General features: G+C 36.5%; 1 protein-coding gene and 1 long non-coding RNA gene across 2 annotated transcripts in view; one reads left to right on the top strand and one right to left on the bottom strand.

Moving 5' to 3' along the window:
- The window catches only part of LOC103462966 (uncharacterized), a 12,841-nt gene extending 11,756 nt beyond the window's left edge, over positions 1-1,085 (bottom strand). The window contains exon 1 of the long non-coding RNA XR_533427.2: positions 925-1,085. This is a non-coding gene — a long non-coding RNA (uncharacterized LOC103462966). The remainder of the gene's footprint in view (positions 1-924) is intronic.
- Positions 1-16,184, top strand: part of ppip5k1a (diphosphoinositol pentakisphosphate kinase 1a) — a 54,681-nt gene that overhangs the window by 32,289 nt on the left and 6,208 nt on the right. The window contains exons 27-29 of the mRNA XM_017304063.1: positions 6,741-6,803; positions 11,395-11,454; positions 13,376-13,558. Of these exons, the coding sequence (XP_017159552.1) occupies positions 6,741-6,803; positions 11,395-11,454; positions 13,376-13,558 (306 nt within the window). The remainder of the gene's footprint in view (positions 1-6,740; positions 6,804-11,394; positions 11,455-13,375; positions 13,559-16,184) is intronic.

The raw sequence follows: 16,184 nt of genomic DNA, 5'->3' as shown, positions 1-16,184 counted from the left end.
AAAGTGAAAAGGATAAAACAGAGGAATCAGGTGAGAAAGATGCCAGGTGGTTTCAGTTGAGGCCACAGAATAAGGTTATGTGTTGATATTATGTACAGATTTATATGTATGCACTTTATTTTATATTTTTGTTTTCTAACTAATAGAACAGAGTAGAAAAGATGAGACTAGGAAAAGTGAGAAAAAAGAGAAAAGTGAAAAGGATAAAACGGAGGAATCAGGTGAGTTGAGGCCACAAAGTGATTTTCATGTCAGATTTTCTTTGTGATTTTAAATTAACTTTAATTCAACTCGTCACATGTAGCTCTATTTTTTGAGCTTGATTTTAAACTCAGTTTTATGCACTAATATCAATATTTATTGAGAATAAGGCTCAATAAATGTGTGTATATATATATATATCAGTGACGTGCGGTGAGGTTCTTAGCTGGTGAGGCTCTGACTTGCATAGACACCATGCATGTTATTGGACGTATGAAAATTTCGCGCATGCGTACAACGCTGCGGGGCAAAAAGACTAATCTTTTACATGTCATCCATAGCCGCGTTAACTCAGTGAAACTTAGAAATGTAGGTATTAATTTCGTGCTATGATCCACAGCAAAGGGAGCGAGAAGCACTTTCTCGCTCTGTATCCGCCAAGCTACGCGCAGACTCGTTGCCATAGCAACTGACAACAATGCCACTTACTGTTTTAGGATTTAACACCAAAACACATTCAAGAATTTTGCACACAGAACAGAACATTTAGTTTGTTGTTGTTGTAGTACGTTTTAGGTTTAATATTTTATTAATAAATAATTGCTGTGGTAGATTAGCTACCGCTTCTACTTTACTGAATTATTAAGACATACAAACTGTAGCCCACGAAACGCAGATTTCATTAAAAAAAAACTAAACAAAAACATCTTATTGCCGTCTTACCTTTACGTATTAATGCAATCCATGCACCGCTAATTCTGCACAAAAATATCCGTTCATCCAAAGCCAAGTTTATCCTCGGCATGTCTTTCCTACTCCGTCTGAGAATCAACTGTCTGGAAGTAAAACTTTCAGCTCCGGTGTTGGTCTTCCTTTAGTTATTATCTCCTGCTTCCATTGAAAATCCACTTTAGAAAACTGTTTAAGTGTAGAAATGTAGTATTTCATGTTGACGTCGGAAGTTAGGAGAAAACAAATATACCACTGTATTTTACTTATTTACTGTGTGGCTAGCTCCATGGCTAGCTCACTGTGTCTTACTCTGCTGTTGTGCGGTCACAATATCTGGGATCATGAGCGCCCCCAGCGGTGAGGCAAGAGAACTGCCTGCCTCACCTGGAGTCTGTTCTCTGCCGTTTCTTATCGCTCCTCCGCACACAAAACACGATACACACACAGTTAGTGACAAAAAACACGGTGCATTATATACATAAGCTAAATTATGGAGAATCAGTCCATATATTAAATGTTTTTAGCCATTTTATTGCCGGCGTACAGACAGGACGAACATGCTGTCATATAATGGCAGCCAGTGCAGTTAGCGAGAGGTTGCGCAATCCCAGGTGAAGCTCAGCTCGCTGCTGCCTAACCTGCTTCGCTTCTGAGCATTTGAATGGGAAAATGCAAAAAAATCCAGCGATTTTGAAGAAAAAATAATCAGAATTGGTTAAGCTAAGTAAAAAATAGGTACTTTATAGTACAAACCACAGGGTGAAAATAGCAATATAAATTATTGTATTACTATTTTTCCATGATGACAGGTGAGCCTCACCTGCCTCCCCTGACCGCACGTCGTCACTGGTTGATATTGTTCATAGATTTATATATATATGCACTTTATTTGGATACGCTTGTTTTCTAACTAATAGAACAGAGTATAAAAGATGAGACTAAGAAAAGTGAGAAAAGTGAAAAGGATAAAACGGAGGAATCAGGTGAGTTGAGGCCACAAAGTGATTTTCATGTCAGATTTCCTTAATGTGATTTTAAATTAACTGTAATTCAACTTGTCACATTTAGCTCAATTTTTTTAGCTTGATTTAAACTGTTTTATGCAATAATATCAATATCTATTGAGAATAAGGCTAAATGTTGACATTATGTATAGATTTATATGTTAACACATTTTTAGCTTGATTTTAACTCATTCTTATGTAATAATCTCAATATTTGCTGACAATTATTCTATTAATTGATGTCATCATAGATTTATAAATACGCTTTATTGTGATATTTTTTATTTTGCAACTAGTAGAACTTGGTAAAAGAGAGGCGGCCAAGAAAAGTGAGAAAAGTGAAAAGGATAAAACAGAGGAATCAGGTGAGAAAGATGCCAGGTGGTTTCAGTTGAGGCCACAGAATAAGGTTATGTGTTGATATTATGTANGCCACAGAATAAGGTTATGTGTTGATATTATGTATAGATTTATATGTATTCATTTTATTTTATATTTTTGTTTTCTAACTAATAGAACAGAGTAGAAAAGATGAAACTAAGAAAAGTGAGAAAAAAGAGAAAAGTGAGAAAAGTGAAAAGGATAAAACAGAGGAATCAGGTGAGTTGAGGCCACAAAGTGATTTTCATGTCAGATTTCCTTAATGTGATTTTAAATTAACTTTAATCCATGTAACTTGTTAGACACAGCTAAATCTTTTAGGCTTGATTTTAACTTATTTTTATGTAATTATCTCAATATTTATTGAGAGTGAGGCTAAATGTTGATATTATGAATAGATTTATATACACTTTATTCTATATTTTTGTTTTCTAACTAATAGAACAGAGTAGAAAAAATGAGACTGAGAAAAGTGAGAAAAAAGAGAAGGATGAAAAAGAGGAATCAGGTGAGAAAGATGCCAGGTGGTTTCAGTTGAGGCCACAGAGTAAGGTTATGTGTTATTATGTATAGATTTATAAGTATGCACTTTATTTTATATTTTTGTTTTCTAACTAATAGAACAGAGTAGAAAAGACGAGACTGAGAAAAGTGAGAAAAAAGAGAAAAGTGAAAAGGATAAAACAGAGGAATCAGGTGAGATGATGCCAAATGGTTTCAGTTGAGGCCACAAAGTGATTATCAATTCACTTTATTTGAAAATAACTTTTCTTAAATTCGTCACTTTTAGATAAAATTTCTTAGCTCAATTTGAACTCATTCTTATGTAATTATCTATATTTATGACAATAAGGTTATGTGTTGATATTATGTATAGATTTATGTACATCTTATATTATATTTTTGTTTTCTAACTAATAGAACAGAGTAGAAAAGATGAGASTARGAAAAGTGAGAAAAAAGAGAAAAGTGAAAAGGATAAAAAAGAGGAATCAGGTGAGTTGAGGCCACAAAGTGATTATCAGTTCAGGATATTTCCTTAAAGTGATTTTAAATTAACTTTTATTCATGTAACTTGTCAGACTCAGCTCAATCTTTTGAGCTTGATTTTAACTCATTCTTATGTAATTATCTCAATATTTATTGAGAGTGAGGCTAAATGTTGATATTATGAATAGATTTATATACACTTTATTTTATATTTTGTTTTCTAACTAATAGAACAGAGTAGAAAAGATGAGACTAAGAAAAAAGAGAAAAGTGAGAAAAGTGAAAAGGATAAAACGGAGGAATCAGGTAAGTTGAGTCCACAAAGTGATTTTCATATCAGATTTTCTTAATGTGATTTTAAATCAACTTTTATTCAACTTGTCACATGTAGCTCAATTTTTTAGTTTGATTTAAACTCAGTTTTATGCAACAATATCAATATTTATTGAGAATAAGGTTATATGTTGATATTGTTCATAGACTTATGCACTTTATTTTTATATTTTTGTTTTCTAACTAATAGAACAGAGTAGAAAAGACGAGACTGAGAAAAGTGAGAAAAAAGAGAAAAGTGAGAAAAGTGAAAAGGAAGAAACGGAGGAATCAGGTGAGAAAGTTGCCAGGTTAATAATTTTCATGTCAGGAGAGTTTGCATTATTTTAACTTCAGCTTTTATTGTGAAATCCAGATTTAAAACGTATTGGTTGTTTATCAGCTTGTTTTCTTAGGCTTTATATCAAATCCAGTTATTACTTACAGCATATTTTTTTATAATCAGAAGATGGTGGAAATGCTGAAGATGGAAACAGAAAGAACGAGAGTGCACCAGAAGATGAAGATGCTGGTGAGCTATAATAGACAGAACAGTGACGCCATTCTTGCCCGTTTGTATGTGGAGTTATTGAAGACATAACAACAGAACAAGTGCCCATATTGGAAGGTTTTCTGAAATATTTGGGAGAGTGGAGGGCAGCAGAAAATCCAGATGATTCGTTCATAATCCACAGGTGAGAGACGGGTGAGAACAGGTAAATTAAATCATTCTTCTGCAAAGCAGTTACAGGAGTCCTTTGCCACCAGGGGGCAGTGTGGGCAAACCGGTGCACTAAAACTACTTGGATTATTTTATATTTCCTGGGGTTTTTGTGCCTTTTATCATAATTTAAAATGCAGTTAAAAGTAGTAGATTATTTTTATTTTGACCTACCAACTGGAGCTAATTACTGTCAACTGCTATTAAGTTGTTCTTGTATCTTATCACCCTTATAGTAAGTATTTGTAATTCTCTGCAAATCATTTTTTTTTAAATTAATGATACAATGTTATTTGAAATCTTTGGGTTCGTGCTGTTACTTGAAAGCCTTGAAAATGCAATTAGGTGTTTTCAGGGCTTGGAAAGTGCTGGATTTCTCTATAAAGTCCTTATTCCGGCTGTGCAGGGTTGTAATAATCTAATGTTTGATTAAAACCCTAAATTTGAAAAGCATTATTTTCAGTTGAAACCAGATATGTTCATGCACACAATAAAAAGACAAATTTTTTCTTGCTGTCTGCAGTTAAATCAGACTGAACCAAACTTTTTCATGCCTTTGTGTCTCCCTATGCAAACTGACTGACAGTGCTACACAATACGTAAGGAAACATCAACTTTTAAAATGTTTTTTACTCACTAGTCGATAATTACATCCAATTAGCAGAAATAAAATGTACTTTATTTCTTTGGGTTGTTTTGGGTTTTAAATATTTAATGTGGCTCAGTGAGTTATAACTGAGAAACGGTTTCTTGCCCTGTTGCAGTTTTGGACTTTACCCAGACTCTATCGTTTTCCCGCTTTCCTCTTCATCCCCAAACAAACATCTCTAAAGTTGTTCCTCTGCACTTTCTTCTCTAGATTCTTCTCTTTGCTGTCGCTAATCTTAATTTTGATTAAGATTAGGATTCTGTGTAATCCTCAATGACTCCTTTTTTATTTGGCAGTTCCTTTAGCTGACTGGTGAAACTGGGTTTATTATTGTCTCAGTGTTTTGGTGGGGATGTTGTTTTCCACGCAGAAGTTTATATAGTCCGTTACACTCTCTGTAATTTATTTAACATTATTTAACTTTATTTTCATAATTTTGACTTCTTTTGTACGATAACAATTTCGTATTATTATTAATTTTTCTTCTTGCATTATTCTGATTTATGGTGATGCGACTTTCCGTAATATTTGGACTTTAATTATGCATCATTGCTTTTTTCCCCCACATTATTTCTACTTTATTCTTATAATATTATGACTTAATGTTGTATGACTTTATTCTTAAATTAATATGATTTTTTTTCAACTTACTGTCATGCAACTTTATTCGGATAATATGGTAACTTAATTTTTCCTGACTTTTTTTCTCACGTAACTTTATTTCCGTCTGTTTTGTTCTTACCAAGCCTCTAAAGCTCATAGGAAATATGATGGAAAACTACATTTTATGTCCTCATGTTATTTTTGTCTGATATTAAAATTATGCTCTGAAATATTTAAGCCTGACAAGAAAAGTAAGAAAGATGAATATAAAATAAAGCAGTCAGTTGTCTTATTGTTGAGCTGTTGTGATTTTTAATCCTTGTTAGGCTAAACCTTTACTTTCTTGTATTCCTTTAAATTTGGTCTTGATCAGTTGTTCTCCARGCTTTTTGGAGTCTGGATCTTTAGRTCTAAATCTGACATATTGCCCAGCCCAACACCTTCCACCATCTTCCTCCACTCGCAGACAGATTTGTGAAGACATCTGGACTCCATTTGTGCATGTATTTGTCAGACGTGCTTCAAAAAAGGAGAAAACATAAAGATCCAAATAAATTCCCATTAAACCATTTGCTGAGCAGTGCCTGCAGTGCYGCGGTTGTCCTGTAGGTGTCAGTGTGGGACTGTGCCGACTCGCCTCCATCCTCCTGATTGTCTCACCGTTGGTCTTTGTCATCCATCTTGTTGCACCTCGTTTTCAGGAATGAAAGGAATCAAACTARTTCAGCCGGTTCTTCCACATTTTAAAGAGTTAGTGCATGTTTTTCTTTAGCAACTTATTCAGAACACCTGAGTGTCGTCGTTTGGCTCGTCTTGGTTCGACTTTACCTGTGTGGAGGAAAGCAGAGGCTTGAATTTTCTTTATTTTTTYGTTGTTTATTCTTTGAGTGTTAATGGTTTCATGTCACCTCCTCATCTGAAGATGTTCCATTGACAGCCACGAGTGAAACATCTTCAAACATTCTGCATGTTTTACCTGAAACCAGGACATCCTTCTGATTCTCGAACCACTCATTCGTTTAGGCTCATTTRTTTTTCCCCGAGCACATTAGGGAAGCCCAGGGAATTACACAACATGATACATGTGAGCTGTTTTGGTTCATGGTGACTCTAGTGAATTTTTTATTTATTTTTTTTATTTCCTCAGAGTTGTTGTCTATGCCGGCAGTAAAACGATTTTCTGTGTCGTTTGCAAAGCATCCGACTAATGGTACGTCTGCTTCTTTCAAGTATTTTTCCACTGCACCTCCCTTTGTCTCGCATGCCTTCAAACTTTGTTTTTTTTCTACTTTGGATATTTTTTTTATTCCACATGGCCCTCCAGCATTTTCAGGTTTCCATTATTTTGTTGATTTTTTTTTTTTTTACCAATTTTTTCTTTAATTCATTCGCTTTGGACTCTTATTTTTCTAACACTGACATTCTCTGTCTAACCAGGGTTCCCACTAATCCTTCATTTTAAGCCTTATGAATAAATGCTGGGAATGTCAGCATATTTTCCAAAGGTTGTTRCAGAACAATTTTAATGTAACTGGTAACATTTTACTAACMGTCTATGCAGAAATCCTCCTGTTGCTCATTCTTGCTGTAACTGGGAACGTTTTTCCCGCCTGGTTGTTGTTAGTTCCGTTTTACGGTTTCCCATGGCTCCTGAGGCATGAACCAGGATTATTTAAGGTGTTTTCACACCTGGATAAACTCTGTTTGATTGGGAACCAGAGTTGCAACATTTATTACATTTCCAGCTGCTGTGGTTCTCCTTCTCTCTGCTCTGAGTCAAACCAATAAACCAACGGGTTGCTCAAACTACTTGAGAAACCCGTTCCCCTCCTCTCCTCTGGGGGGCGCTGCATCAAGAACCATTGAAGGAAACGACACAAAGAAGACACTGAGTGCAACTTCCTTCTTCAGGAAATGTAAACAAAAATGGAGTGGCATCAGATTTTAGCTGTTGGAGGATTTTTCTTTTGTCTTTGGCTCAGTATCACGAGTCATTTCTCCCGCCAGCGCTAGCTTAGTGCATTTGTTTTGGTTGTCTTTACCCAGAATGCCCTGCGCTGTAGTCTCTCTCCTACTTTTGGAACGGTCTCCGGTCCGCTTGGCRTTCACGTTTGCACCAGAGTTCACTTCAGTCAAACCCAGACCGAGGTTCGTAGGTGGATTGGAGTTCGCATTCAAACGAACCGGAGTTTGATTAAAGTGAACTGGGCTGGTTAATGTGTTTTCTGTTGGACTAACGCATATAAATAATGGAGTAMGGTATGTTTTTTTAAGACAGGCCAATTAATGGTGGTGTTGTCACGCAGCTGGTTAAAATGGCAGGTTTGGAGGAACCTGCCAACATGGTTCCTAATAATGGAGCAGAGCACAAAATRATTAAAATKAGTCATTTTGTAGAAATGAGMCAGTCTTTGAGTTTAAGCAGAATTAGGTTTTCTGTGTCTGGAGRKGATGTTTGCCGCGAACAGRTGCTGAAATACRTTTAATCCCCCTGAAATGCAACACATTTTGACTTCAAACTAAACACTAATAGTTATTACAGGACTCTACTTCACAGAAGATTGTTGCATCAACACAAAAATGTATTAATTTAGACAAACTAACACGCATGCTTTGCAAGAAGACACAGAGTTTTGTGCTACTTTTGCCGCTTTGCTTTGTTGATTTTTGRCTTCAGTAATAATCGTTATTTGAAGAACCTTCCAAGCTCTTTTTTTGACTGAGGCAAAATTTGAATTGCAAACTCTAGTAGTTTGTTGTGCATCCATGTGAARACACAGGAAAATCGTCTGTGGAGCCGATTTCATGGGCGAACATGTGCAAGGTTGGGATGATCAGTGACCAAGGTGTTGTTGTTTTTGGAGATTTTTAGCCTAGCATTGCTTTAGCCGTGCTCAGGATGCTTTTTCAAAATTTTTATGTTGTTTATTACCACAGTATCGCCCCCTAGTTGTGCAGCTTAGATGTTGCATGCATGTCCAGGCATTTAATGTAGCATATAATAGGCTGCTCAGCTAAAAATCAGCTAACATTATCATTAGTTTATTAAAAATTTAACTCGAACTCTGAAAAGTGTGAAGAAAATATACGATTCCAGTTGAATAGCTAAATTAATATTTAGCTATTTGATATTWAGCCTCAAATCTAAATATTTAGGTAATATGCAAATTCATTTGCCAATAACTGGAAGTYCACTTCCAAAATAAAAGCCGCTAGTTTGGCAGTTCCAGTTATTCAGAAGAGATTTGCATATTAGCCTAGTATGGAAATCTTAGCTAAGATTTGCTAATATTGACTCAGAGCTAAAAATTAGATAGAAGCTAAATATACAGCTTCGAGCTAATATTTAAACTAAATATTTAGTACAAACTGAATGCCTAGTTTGAAGCTAAATATTWAACTTMAAAACTTCAGATYTAAATATTTAGATTGCCACTTCTGGTTATTGGCAAGTGAATTTRTATATTRGTTAAATATCYAGCTCTGAGCTAAATATTAGCTTCAAACTAAATGTTTAGTTAGTTAGAAAAATATTTAGTTTAGAGCTAAATGTTTAGCTTCAGATCTAAATATTTAGTTGACAATGAAAGTCATTTGCCAATAACTGGAAGTTGCCTGCCACCATAAAAGGCGGTTTTATTTTGGTAGTCCACTTTCGGTTATTGKCAAGTTAATTGGATTATTAGCTAAATATTAGGTGGAAGCCAAATAGTTAGCTTTGCTAATTAAATATTTAGTTTGATATTTATTCAATTCAAAAATACACAATTGATCCCAAAGGAAAATTWAATGTTGTTGTAACTCATATAAATTTAAACAAATCAATTAAATATGTAAATAACTAAATGAATAGCAATAGCGTTTTGAAAAATTGACCCCCATTTTTTTTCTCTTATGATCGGCTAAAAGCCAAGACATTGCTGCCATGTCACTTTATACAGTAAATTTTGGCATTTGAAGAAAATTATCTTTGTTTTTACAGCTTTAGTGTAACTTTTTCTTCTCTTTCTGTCATTTGAAAACACATTTCATAAATTTTTTATTGTATCTTGATTAGGGCTGAAACGATTCCTCGAGTGATTCGAGTACCTCGATTATTAAAATTCCTCGAGGAAAATTGACCTGCCTCGAAGCTTCGTTAATTTATGTTTTATCATTTAGCGCACCGTGTTTCAGCCGGAACATTATTTGCGTTGCGCGGAGCTCTGACTTCCGCCTCTGAGTTGTTGACGGAAGCTACGTGTTGGCGGCATAACGTCCAATCTTCAAGTTCGGCCCGCGGGGATTTTACTGATTGGTGATAATTCCGGGTTTTCATCGTTTTTGTGGGACCAATAAACATCCTTAAAATGACCGGCGCGATGCCGGGAGTTCGGCAGCCTTTCTGCTCCGGAGCTGCTGGTTGAACGGCGGGAAGAAGCTGAGGAGGATTTCTACAAGTGAGCGGAGAGACTGAACACGGCTGAGGGTTGATGCTTACAGGGTAAGAGCAGCTTTACGGACGAACCGCACAATAAACGTATATCATCCCGGTCTGAACAAACGGGAGGCGGAACATGGCKGGTAGATGAGTTTCTGAACGGAGGAGCCGTAAATATCCCGTTTTGCTCCCCCGGTCTACAAAAAAGTAACTGGTAGGGAAGCTCAAATGTGAAAAAAATAGACTGATGTTGATATCCGATAGTAACACTGGTGTTATGGAAGATTTACCAATATTTTATTTCATAATTGTTTTTATCCGATTACTCGATTAATCGTAAGAAAAATCTATAGATTACTCGATTACTAAAATAATCGTTTACAACAGCCCTAATCTTGATACAGAATAAAACATGCATTAACTTTGATGTGTTGGTCCATTCTGGTAAAATCTTATAAAAATACGTAAAACAAATAAAAATTTGAATAATTTCTTCACTGTTTCCTTGATTTTAAATCAAAGTTGTTAGTCATGAACCTCAGGTGGGAACCCTGTTTTACATCCTGCATAAACCTGTTGCCATCGCCTGATCAGCCATTGTTCAGCAGCGTGTGTGTGTGTGTGTTTGCATGTAATCACACACACTTGTTTCCATTAGGCCTGTCGCAATAAATCAATTGCATGATGAATTAAAATGAGCTCAATAATTTCCATTGGCGTGATTTCTCGTTTTTCTGTCAGAAACTGGATGATAAAAGTTTTCAGTCTGCTGCTTTGGTCTGAACTGAACCTTTTTTGAAGAACAGTTTTGTATGCAGAGATATTATTATTCATTTAATTTGATGTTTTTGTTTATGTTGGACATTTAATGTTTATTGATCTCTTTCTTACATTTTTATTATGCTCATTATATTACTTGAAAATGGTCTCAGAACTACAATATCATCGTTTATTGCAATAACTTGTGGGACAGTTTATCRTCCAGCAGAATGTATTGTGACAGGCCTAGTTGCCATGACGATTTAAAGCAACATGCCAGGATTTAACCCTTCTCCTCTGCCCTCTGCCCCGACCGGCTGAATCTGTAATCCTCAGACAGGGGAAGGGTTAAAGGTCATCCSGTTTGCTCTTCTCATGCTTCTCTGTGTTGTTGCTTTGGGAAAATCCAGATTTCAGAGCAGAAAGGTGCAACTATGTCCTCTAATTCATGCTCCTCTTGGTAGTTTCTTGGTTCCGCTCRGCGGATTGGAGACTGTTGTTCGTTTTTAGAGTAATTGCCGTATTAAATTTTTTTTTTGGTGGTTTTGTGAGTTGTTTAGTGCCTGTGCAGCTGATAAACCCTGAAATTGTCCTGTTGTCACTGACGTGTCCTTCACCGCAGGGACACAAGACGACTCGTCCACCGTMGCATCGTCTGCGTCCCTCTTGTGCAGTTGGACAGGTACAGCCCTGACCGGTTCTGCTGCTGGTTTGTGCTGGTATTAACACGTCCACGGGCCGTGTGTCATTAACCAGGTGGCGTCAGGCAGTGTGTTGATGTTTTAACAACCCTGGGGGAAGTTTGGGCTTCACTGGTTCCCGTAGCTGCTGCTGCTGCTGCTGCTGCTGTGTCTCTTGCTCCTTCGCGGTTCTCGTTGTCCGTCGTCGGGTCGCCCGGTTCTGTCCAGAGGCTGCAGAGGAGCAACGTGTCGTTTTCTGTGCCTTGCCTCCAGCTTCACTGACACGCTGGGCGCTTCACCGGATGATTTGCTGCTTCTTCTGATTGTTGGCTGTTGCTGCCGTTCGTGAGAGCAAATCCCTCACACACACGGTGCACCACACTAAGGTTGGGCGATGTGCAACGCTTTTCCAACCGACATCCAGCCGTACAGCAAATGACARCGGCCGACATGTTCACACACAAGACATTTGGGCTTTTTATTTGGATGGAACAATTTAAATGGACATAAAAGTCCAGAAATTTATCAAGAAGTTGCCAAAAAAATCCAATGGATAAAAGATATAAACAATAGGCAAAGTACTGAAAATAGGGATGCACCGATCACTGCCAATGCTGATTTGAAGGTGAAAAGTGAATATTGATTCAAAATGTGTTTTAAACACAGACATAAATGTGCTGAATTACACATTTATTTGATAACTGCACAGTTTTAAACACACCAACAGCTTCTCAAGGTTGGTCAAATGGGTAAGAACAACTTTTTACAGTGAAATTAAGAGTAGAACGGCCAATGTAACATAAAGAGTGGCGTTCCCCGAGCACAGAATTAGACTGCATAGATCCGCCCTCATGGATCAGGCACATCGTCAYGATTCCCAATCTAGATTTTATTTATTTTTCTCAATATTGGGACACAATCACCAGGCGCTGCAGCTCCATCAACCAGCTCTGAAAAGCTTTTTACCACCAGAAATTCAACTAAATGCCGTTAAAAACTGTGTAAAATAATTAAAAATGGTTAAAAACTATTAAATGCCATTAAATAGAAAATGTGTTRAAATCGTTTGATTTCACAAGTTGCTGAAAAACGAGCGCATTTTCTGAACTCGTCTTCAGCAYCGCCTGGTGAAATCTGCACATCAGTGAATCCAGATGACGGAAACATGATTGTTTTTCTTATCACAGTTTTTCTGAGTTTTGTCCAGAAGAAATAGTTGTTTCCTTTTTTCCTGTCTAGTTTCCATACATATTTATTTTGAACTTTCCAAATTGGTCAAAAACGGTCTTAAAACTAAAGGTAACATTTCTGAAAAGTAGTCGTGACGTTACAGTTTGAGACGGGTCATCAAGCTCCGCTGCCGTTTCCAATCTGAGCTACTACAACCGATTCCAGACCAAAAGCAACCAATCAGAGCGAGGAGGCGGGTCTTAGTGCTGTCAGTCACAGTGTTTGTGGCGCTGCTCATTCTCCCCACCCTTCGCCCCATTGCTCTCTGCTGCGCTGCAGCTAGCACAGCCTGTTGTGAAGGCTAAAGCTAGTTAGCATAGCCACGGCGGATAAATGGTTCTTCTTCAGCGGCGAGTTGTTTGCTGCCAGTAGGACATTTAGCAGCGYGTACRTGCAATCGGTGCATCCCTAAAAACGCGCAGAACATTCACTGCAGCTCTCCAGGAAGAAACACTGAGGAAAAAAAGCAGAAATAAAATGTTTTATCATACAAATGTCAAAATCCTTTTGGTGAGGAGTTTTTACGATAACCAGCTGCTTCCCGTGGATAAATTCGCCCAACCTTGCACACGCCTCCTTCCTCCTGTCTCATCTGTCGTACCTCAGACCTTCTCTCCCCCCTGAGCATCAAACCTTGTGTATCCTCTGTTCCCCCCACTGCTCTGTCCACTCGCTCTCCCTCTTCTTCCTCAGAGCCCGTGGAGGAACACCATGTGGCCCAGTTGTTGAGGTTTTTATCCACCGACCTCAGCTCGGGCCGCCGCCAGCTCTCTCTGGACCACGCTCTGGCCCACCACCTCCACCAGTGCTCCTACCACCTGCGCCTCTTCCGAAACTGGCTCATCTCCGGCCAGGACCCCCTAGAGTGCCTCCACGGTCAGCCCCAGGCCCCGCCCCGCCCCGCCTCCTCCTGCTCCCCCGGCCTCTGATTAACCTCTGGTTTCGTTGGGACTGTGCTTGCTCTGTGGTTGACCCCCGTTGCTTTGCCTCCTGGTGTTTCTGCATGCCTGCCTGTTTCTGCTGCCGGCTGCGGCGGCCTGAGCCGCAAGTCTCAGCAAACTCAGCTCTGCCGCCATTTTACCACTCAAATTGCTGGTTTTACCATAATCGCCTTGAAAATGCTGAGATTAATAATTTCTCGAAATGAGGAAACTTTACAACCATTTTATCTTCTGTAAATACCAAATATGCAGAAATTTCCATCTGAGGATTAAATATTTTCACTCAGACTATAAAAATATATATTTTATATTAAAAAGTTATATTTTATTATATTGAAATTATACCAAATTATGTGATATTAAACTGTTAAATTATGTTACATGAAATTATATTTTAGGAAATTATGTTAATTATAATAAATGATTTGACCCAAACATGACTATTAATGTATATTATGTTAATTTATGATATTAAATGGTTATATTGGATTATATTTTATATGAATTTAAATGAAAATATGTCATATTAAAATGTTAAATTGTATTATGTGAAATTATATAAACCGTTATATAAAATTACTATGTTCAGTTATATTAGGTTGAATTGTGACATTTGTATAAAACTATTATAGAGTTAATTGTTATATGAAATTAGTTTAGATTACATTTTATAAAACAGATTATATATTAAATTACTACATTATGCTGCATTGTATTAAATTGTTATTTTGTTATATGACAACTAAGTAGTCAGTTGTTTCATGTTTCAAATTGTGTTAATATATAAAGTTTTGTTATATTATTAAATTATATTATGTTAAATTGTTATTATATTTACAAAATTTAATATAATGTTAAAATAAATATTTTATTTTTACAAAAAATATTTAAATTATTTTTACTTTTATATATGAAATTATATTCGATTAAATGATTATTAAATTATGTTATTATTAAATTATTATATTGCATTATAGTATATAATATAAAATTAATATTTTAAAATACACTTTTATGTTATTAACTTGTTATATTAAGTTATTACTAGATTATATTTTGTTAGGTTATATAAATTCCAAATATGCAAATATGGTGGTTAGAATTTCCTTAAATATCATTAATTATAGTTTTGATCTAAATCTGACCCATTATGAATAATATATAACATTAAACAAGCTAATTTAATAGAAATAAAAATGTTTGTACTTTCCGTCTCTTTGATGATTTATTTAGATTTAATCAGCTAAATTCAGGTTGATTTATTTATAAAATGTAATTTAACAAGGATTGTATTAACCGGATTAGTTTTGTAGTGCAACCAAACTGTGGCGTAAATATTATCCATTTGACTGGAATCTTCAAATTTTCCTCAAATTGCATCTAAAACCGTCTGAAAAATATTTATTCCTCCACATTTTCTTGATTCTTTTCAAGTTTTTAAAGGTTTTGTTTGGACTTTTTTACTTATTTCTGTTCGAGCGCCAGACAGATTTTGCTACTCTGCGTAACTGGAACCAAAGAATCGTTCAAGGATGCAGAAACTAGCAAAAGTATTCACACCCTTTGATTATTTTTCCTATTTTGTGACCTTTCAGCCAGACACTTGGGTGGATTTTATAGAAAGCGGAGGGTTTTCTTTCTAAATAAAAGCCTTAGACGGTTGCTGTGCATTTATACTTAGCCCCCATTATTCTGGTACGCATAAATAAAACCCAGAGAATCCTGTGAGCCTCCGTATGAATCCGGAGATGTTCACTGTGGTTTATTTTCCTTCCTTGTTTGTTTATGTTGACTGCGGATCCAAACATTCGTCTCCAAACGGTTCCAAACAAACTCTGCAGCGGTTTCGTTTATGGTGTGCTAGCTGTACGCTGGGTTTGAGCCAAATGGCTTTCCGTAGCCAGCTATGTGCTGCATTGTGGGATGCAGTGAAATAAAACTTTGTAAAATAAAATAAGTTTAGAGCAGGGTTAGGACAACAAGATCCCATTTTTCTTCTTAATTCACTTAATTAGTGTTATGCATTACTTTTGTTTCCTTGTTGCAACGTAACAAAATGTGAGAATCTTCAAAGGGGAATGAATACTTTTATGAACGTCTGTAAGGAGCCTCCTAAACTCCAGGATGAGTCCAGATTCCTCCTGACCTGATGCTCATATAGGAAGAAGGTGTGTGATCCTCACAAATAGCCGTTTCTTCATCTCAACATTTCGCCAGCTCGGCTCTTCTCTGATTTAATTTCTTCCAAATAATGTTGATTTTGGTTGATGTGTTGGCTTCACAGAAGTGACTTGTTTTACCCGAAACCAGTAATGAGCGCCGCTAACTAAAACAATAGTTGTGCTAAACTCTAAAGCATTTTTCATAGATGTTCGCTCTGCTAACGCTAAAGCACTACACCGACACTGTATTTGACTAAAACTAACGCTACAGCACAATCCATACAGTGTTTATCAAAAGCTAATGCTAAAGCACTATAGCAGCACTGTATTTAGCAGAAGCTAACATTAAAGCACTATAACTATATTGTATTTAGCTTAAGCTAATGCTAAAGCGCTATA

The sequence above is a fragment of the Poecilia reticulata genome, linkage group LG3 (genome assembly GCF_000633615.1).
Source record: "Poecilia reticulata strain Guanapo linkage group LG3, Guppy_female_1.0+MT, whole genome shotgun sequence".
Classification (NCBI taxonomy): domain Eukaryota; kingdom Metazoa; phylum Chordata; class Actinopteri; order Cyprinodontiformes; family Poeciliidae; genus Poecilia; species Poecilia reticulata.
Note: the sequence above shows the minus strand (reverse complement) of the source record. Positions and strands in the feature narration are given on the sequence as shown.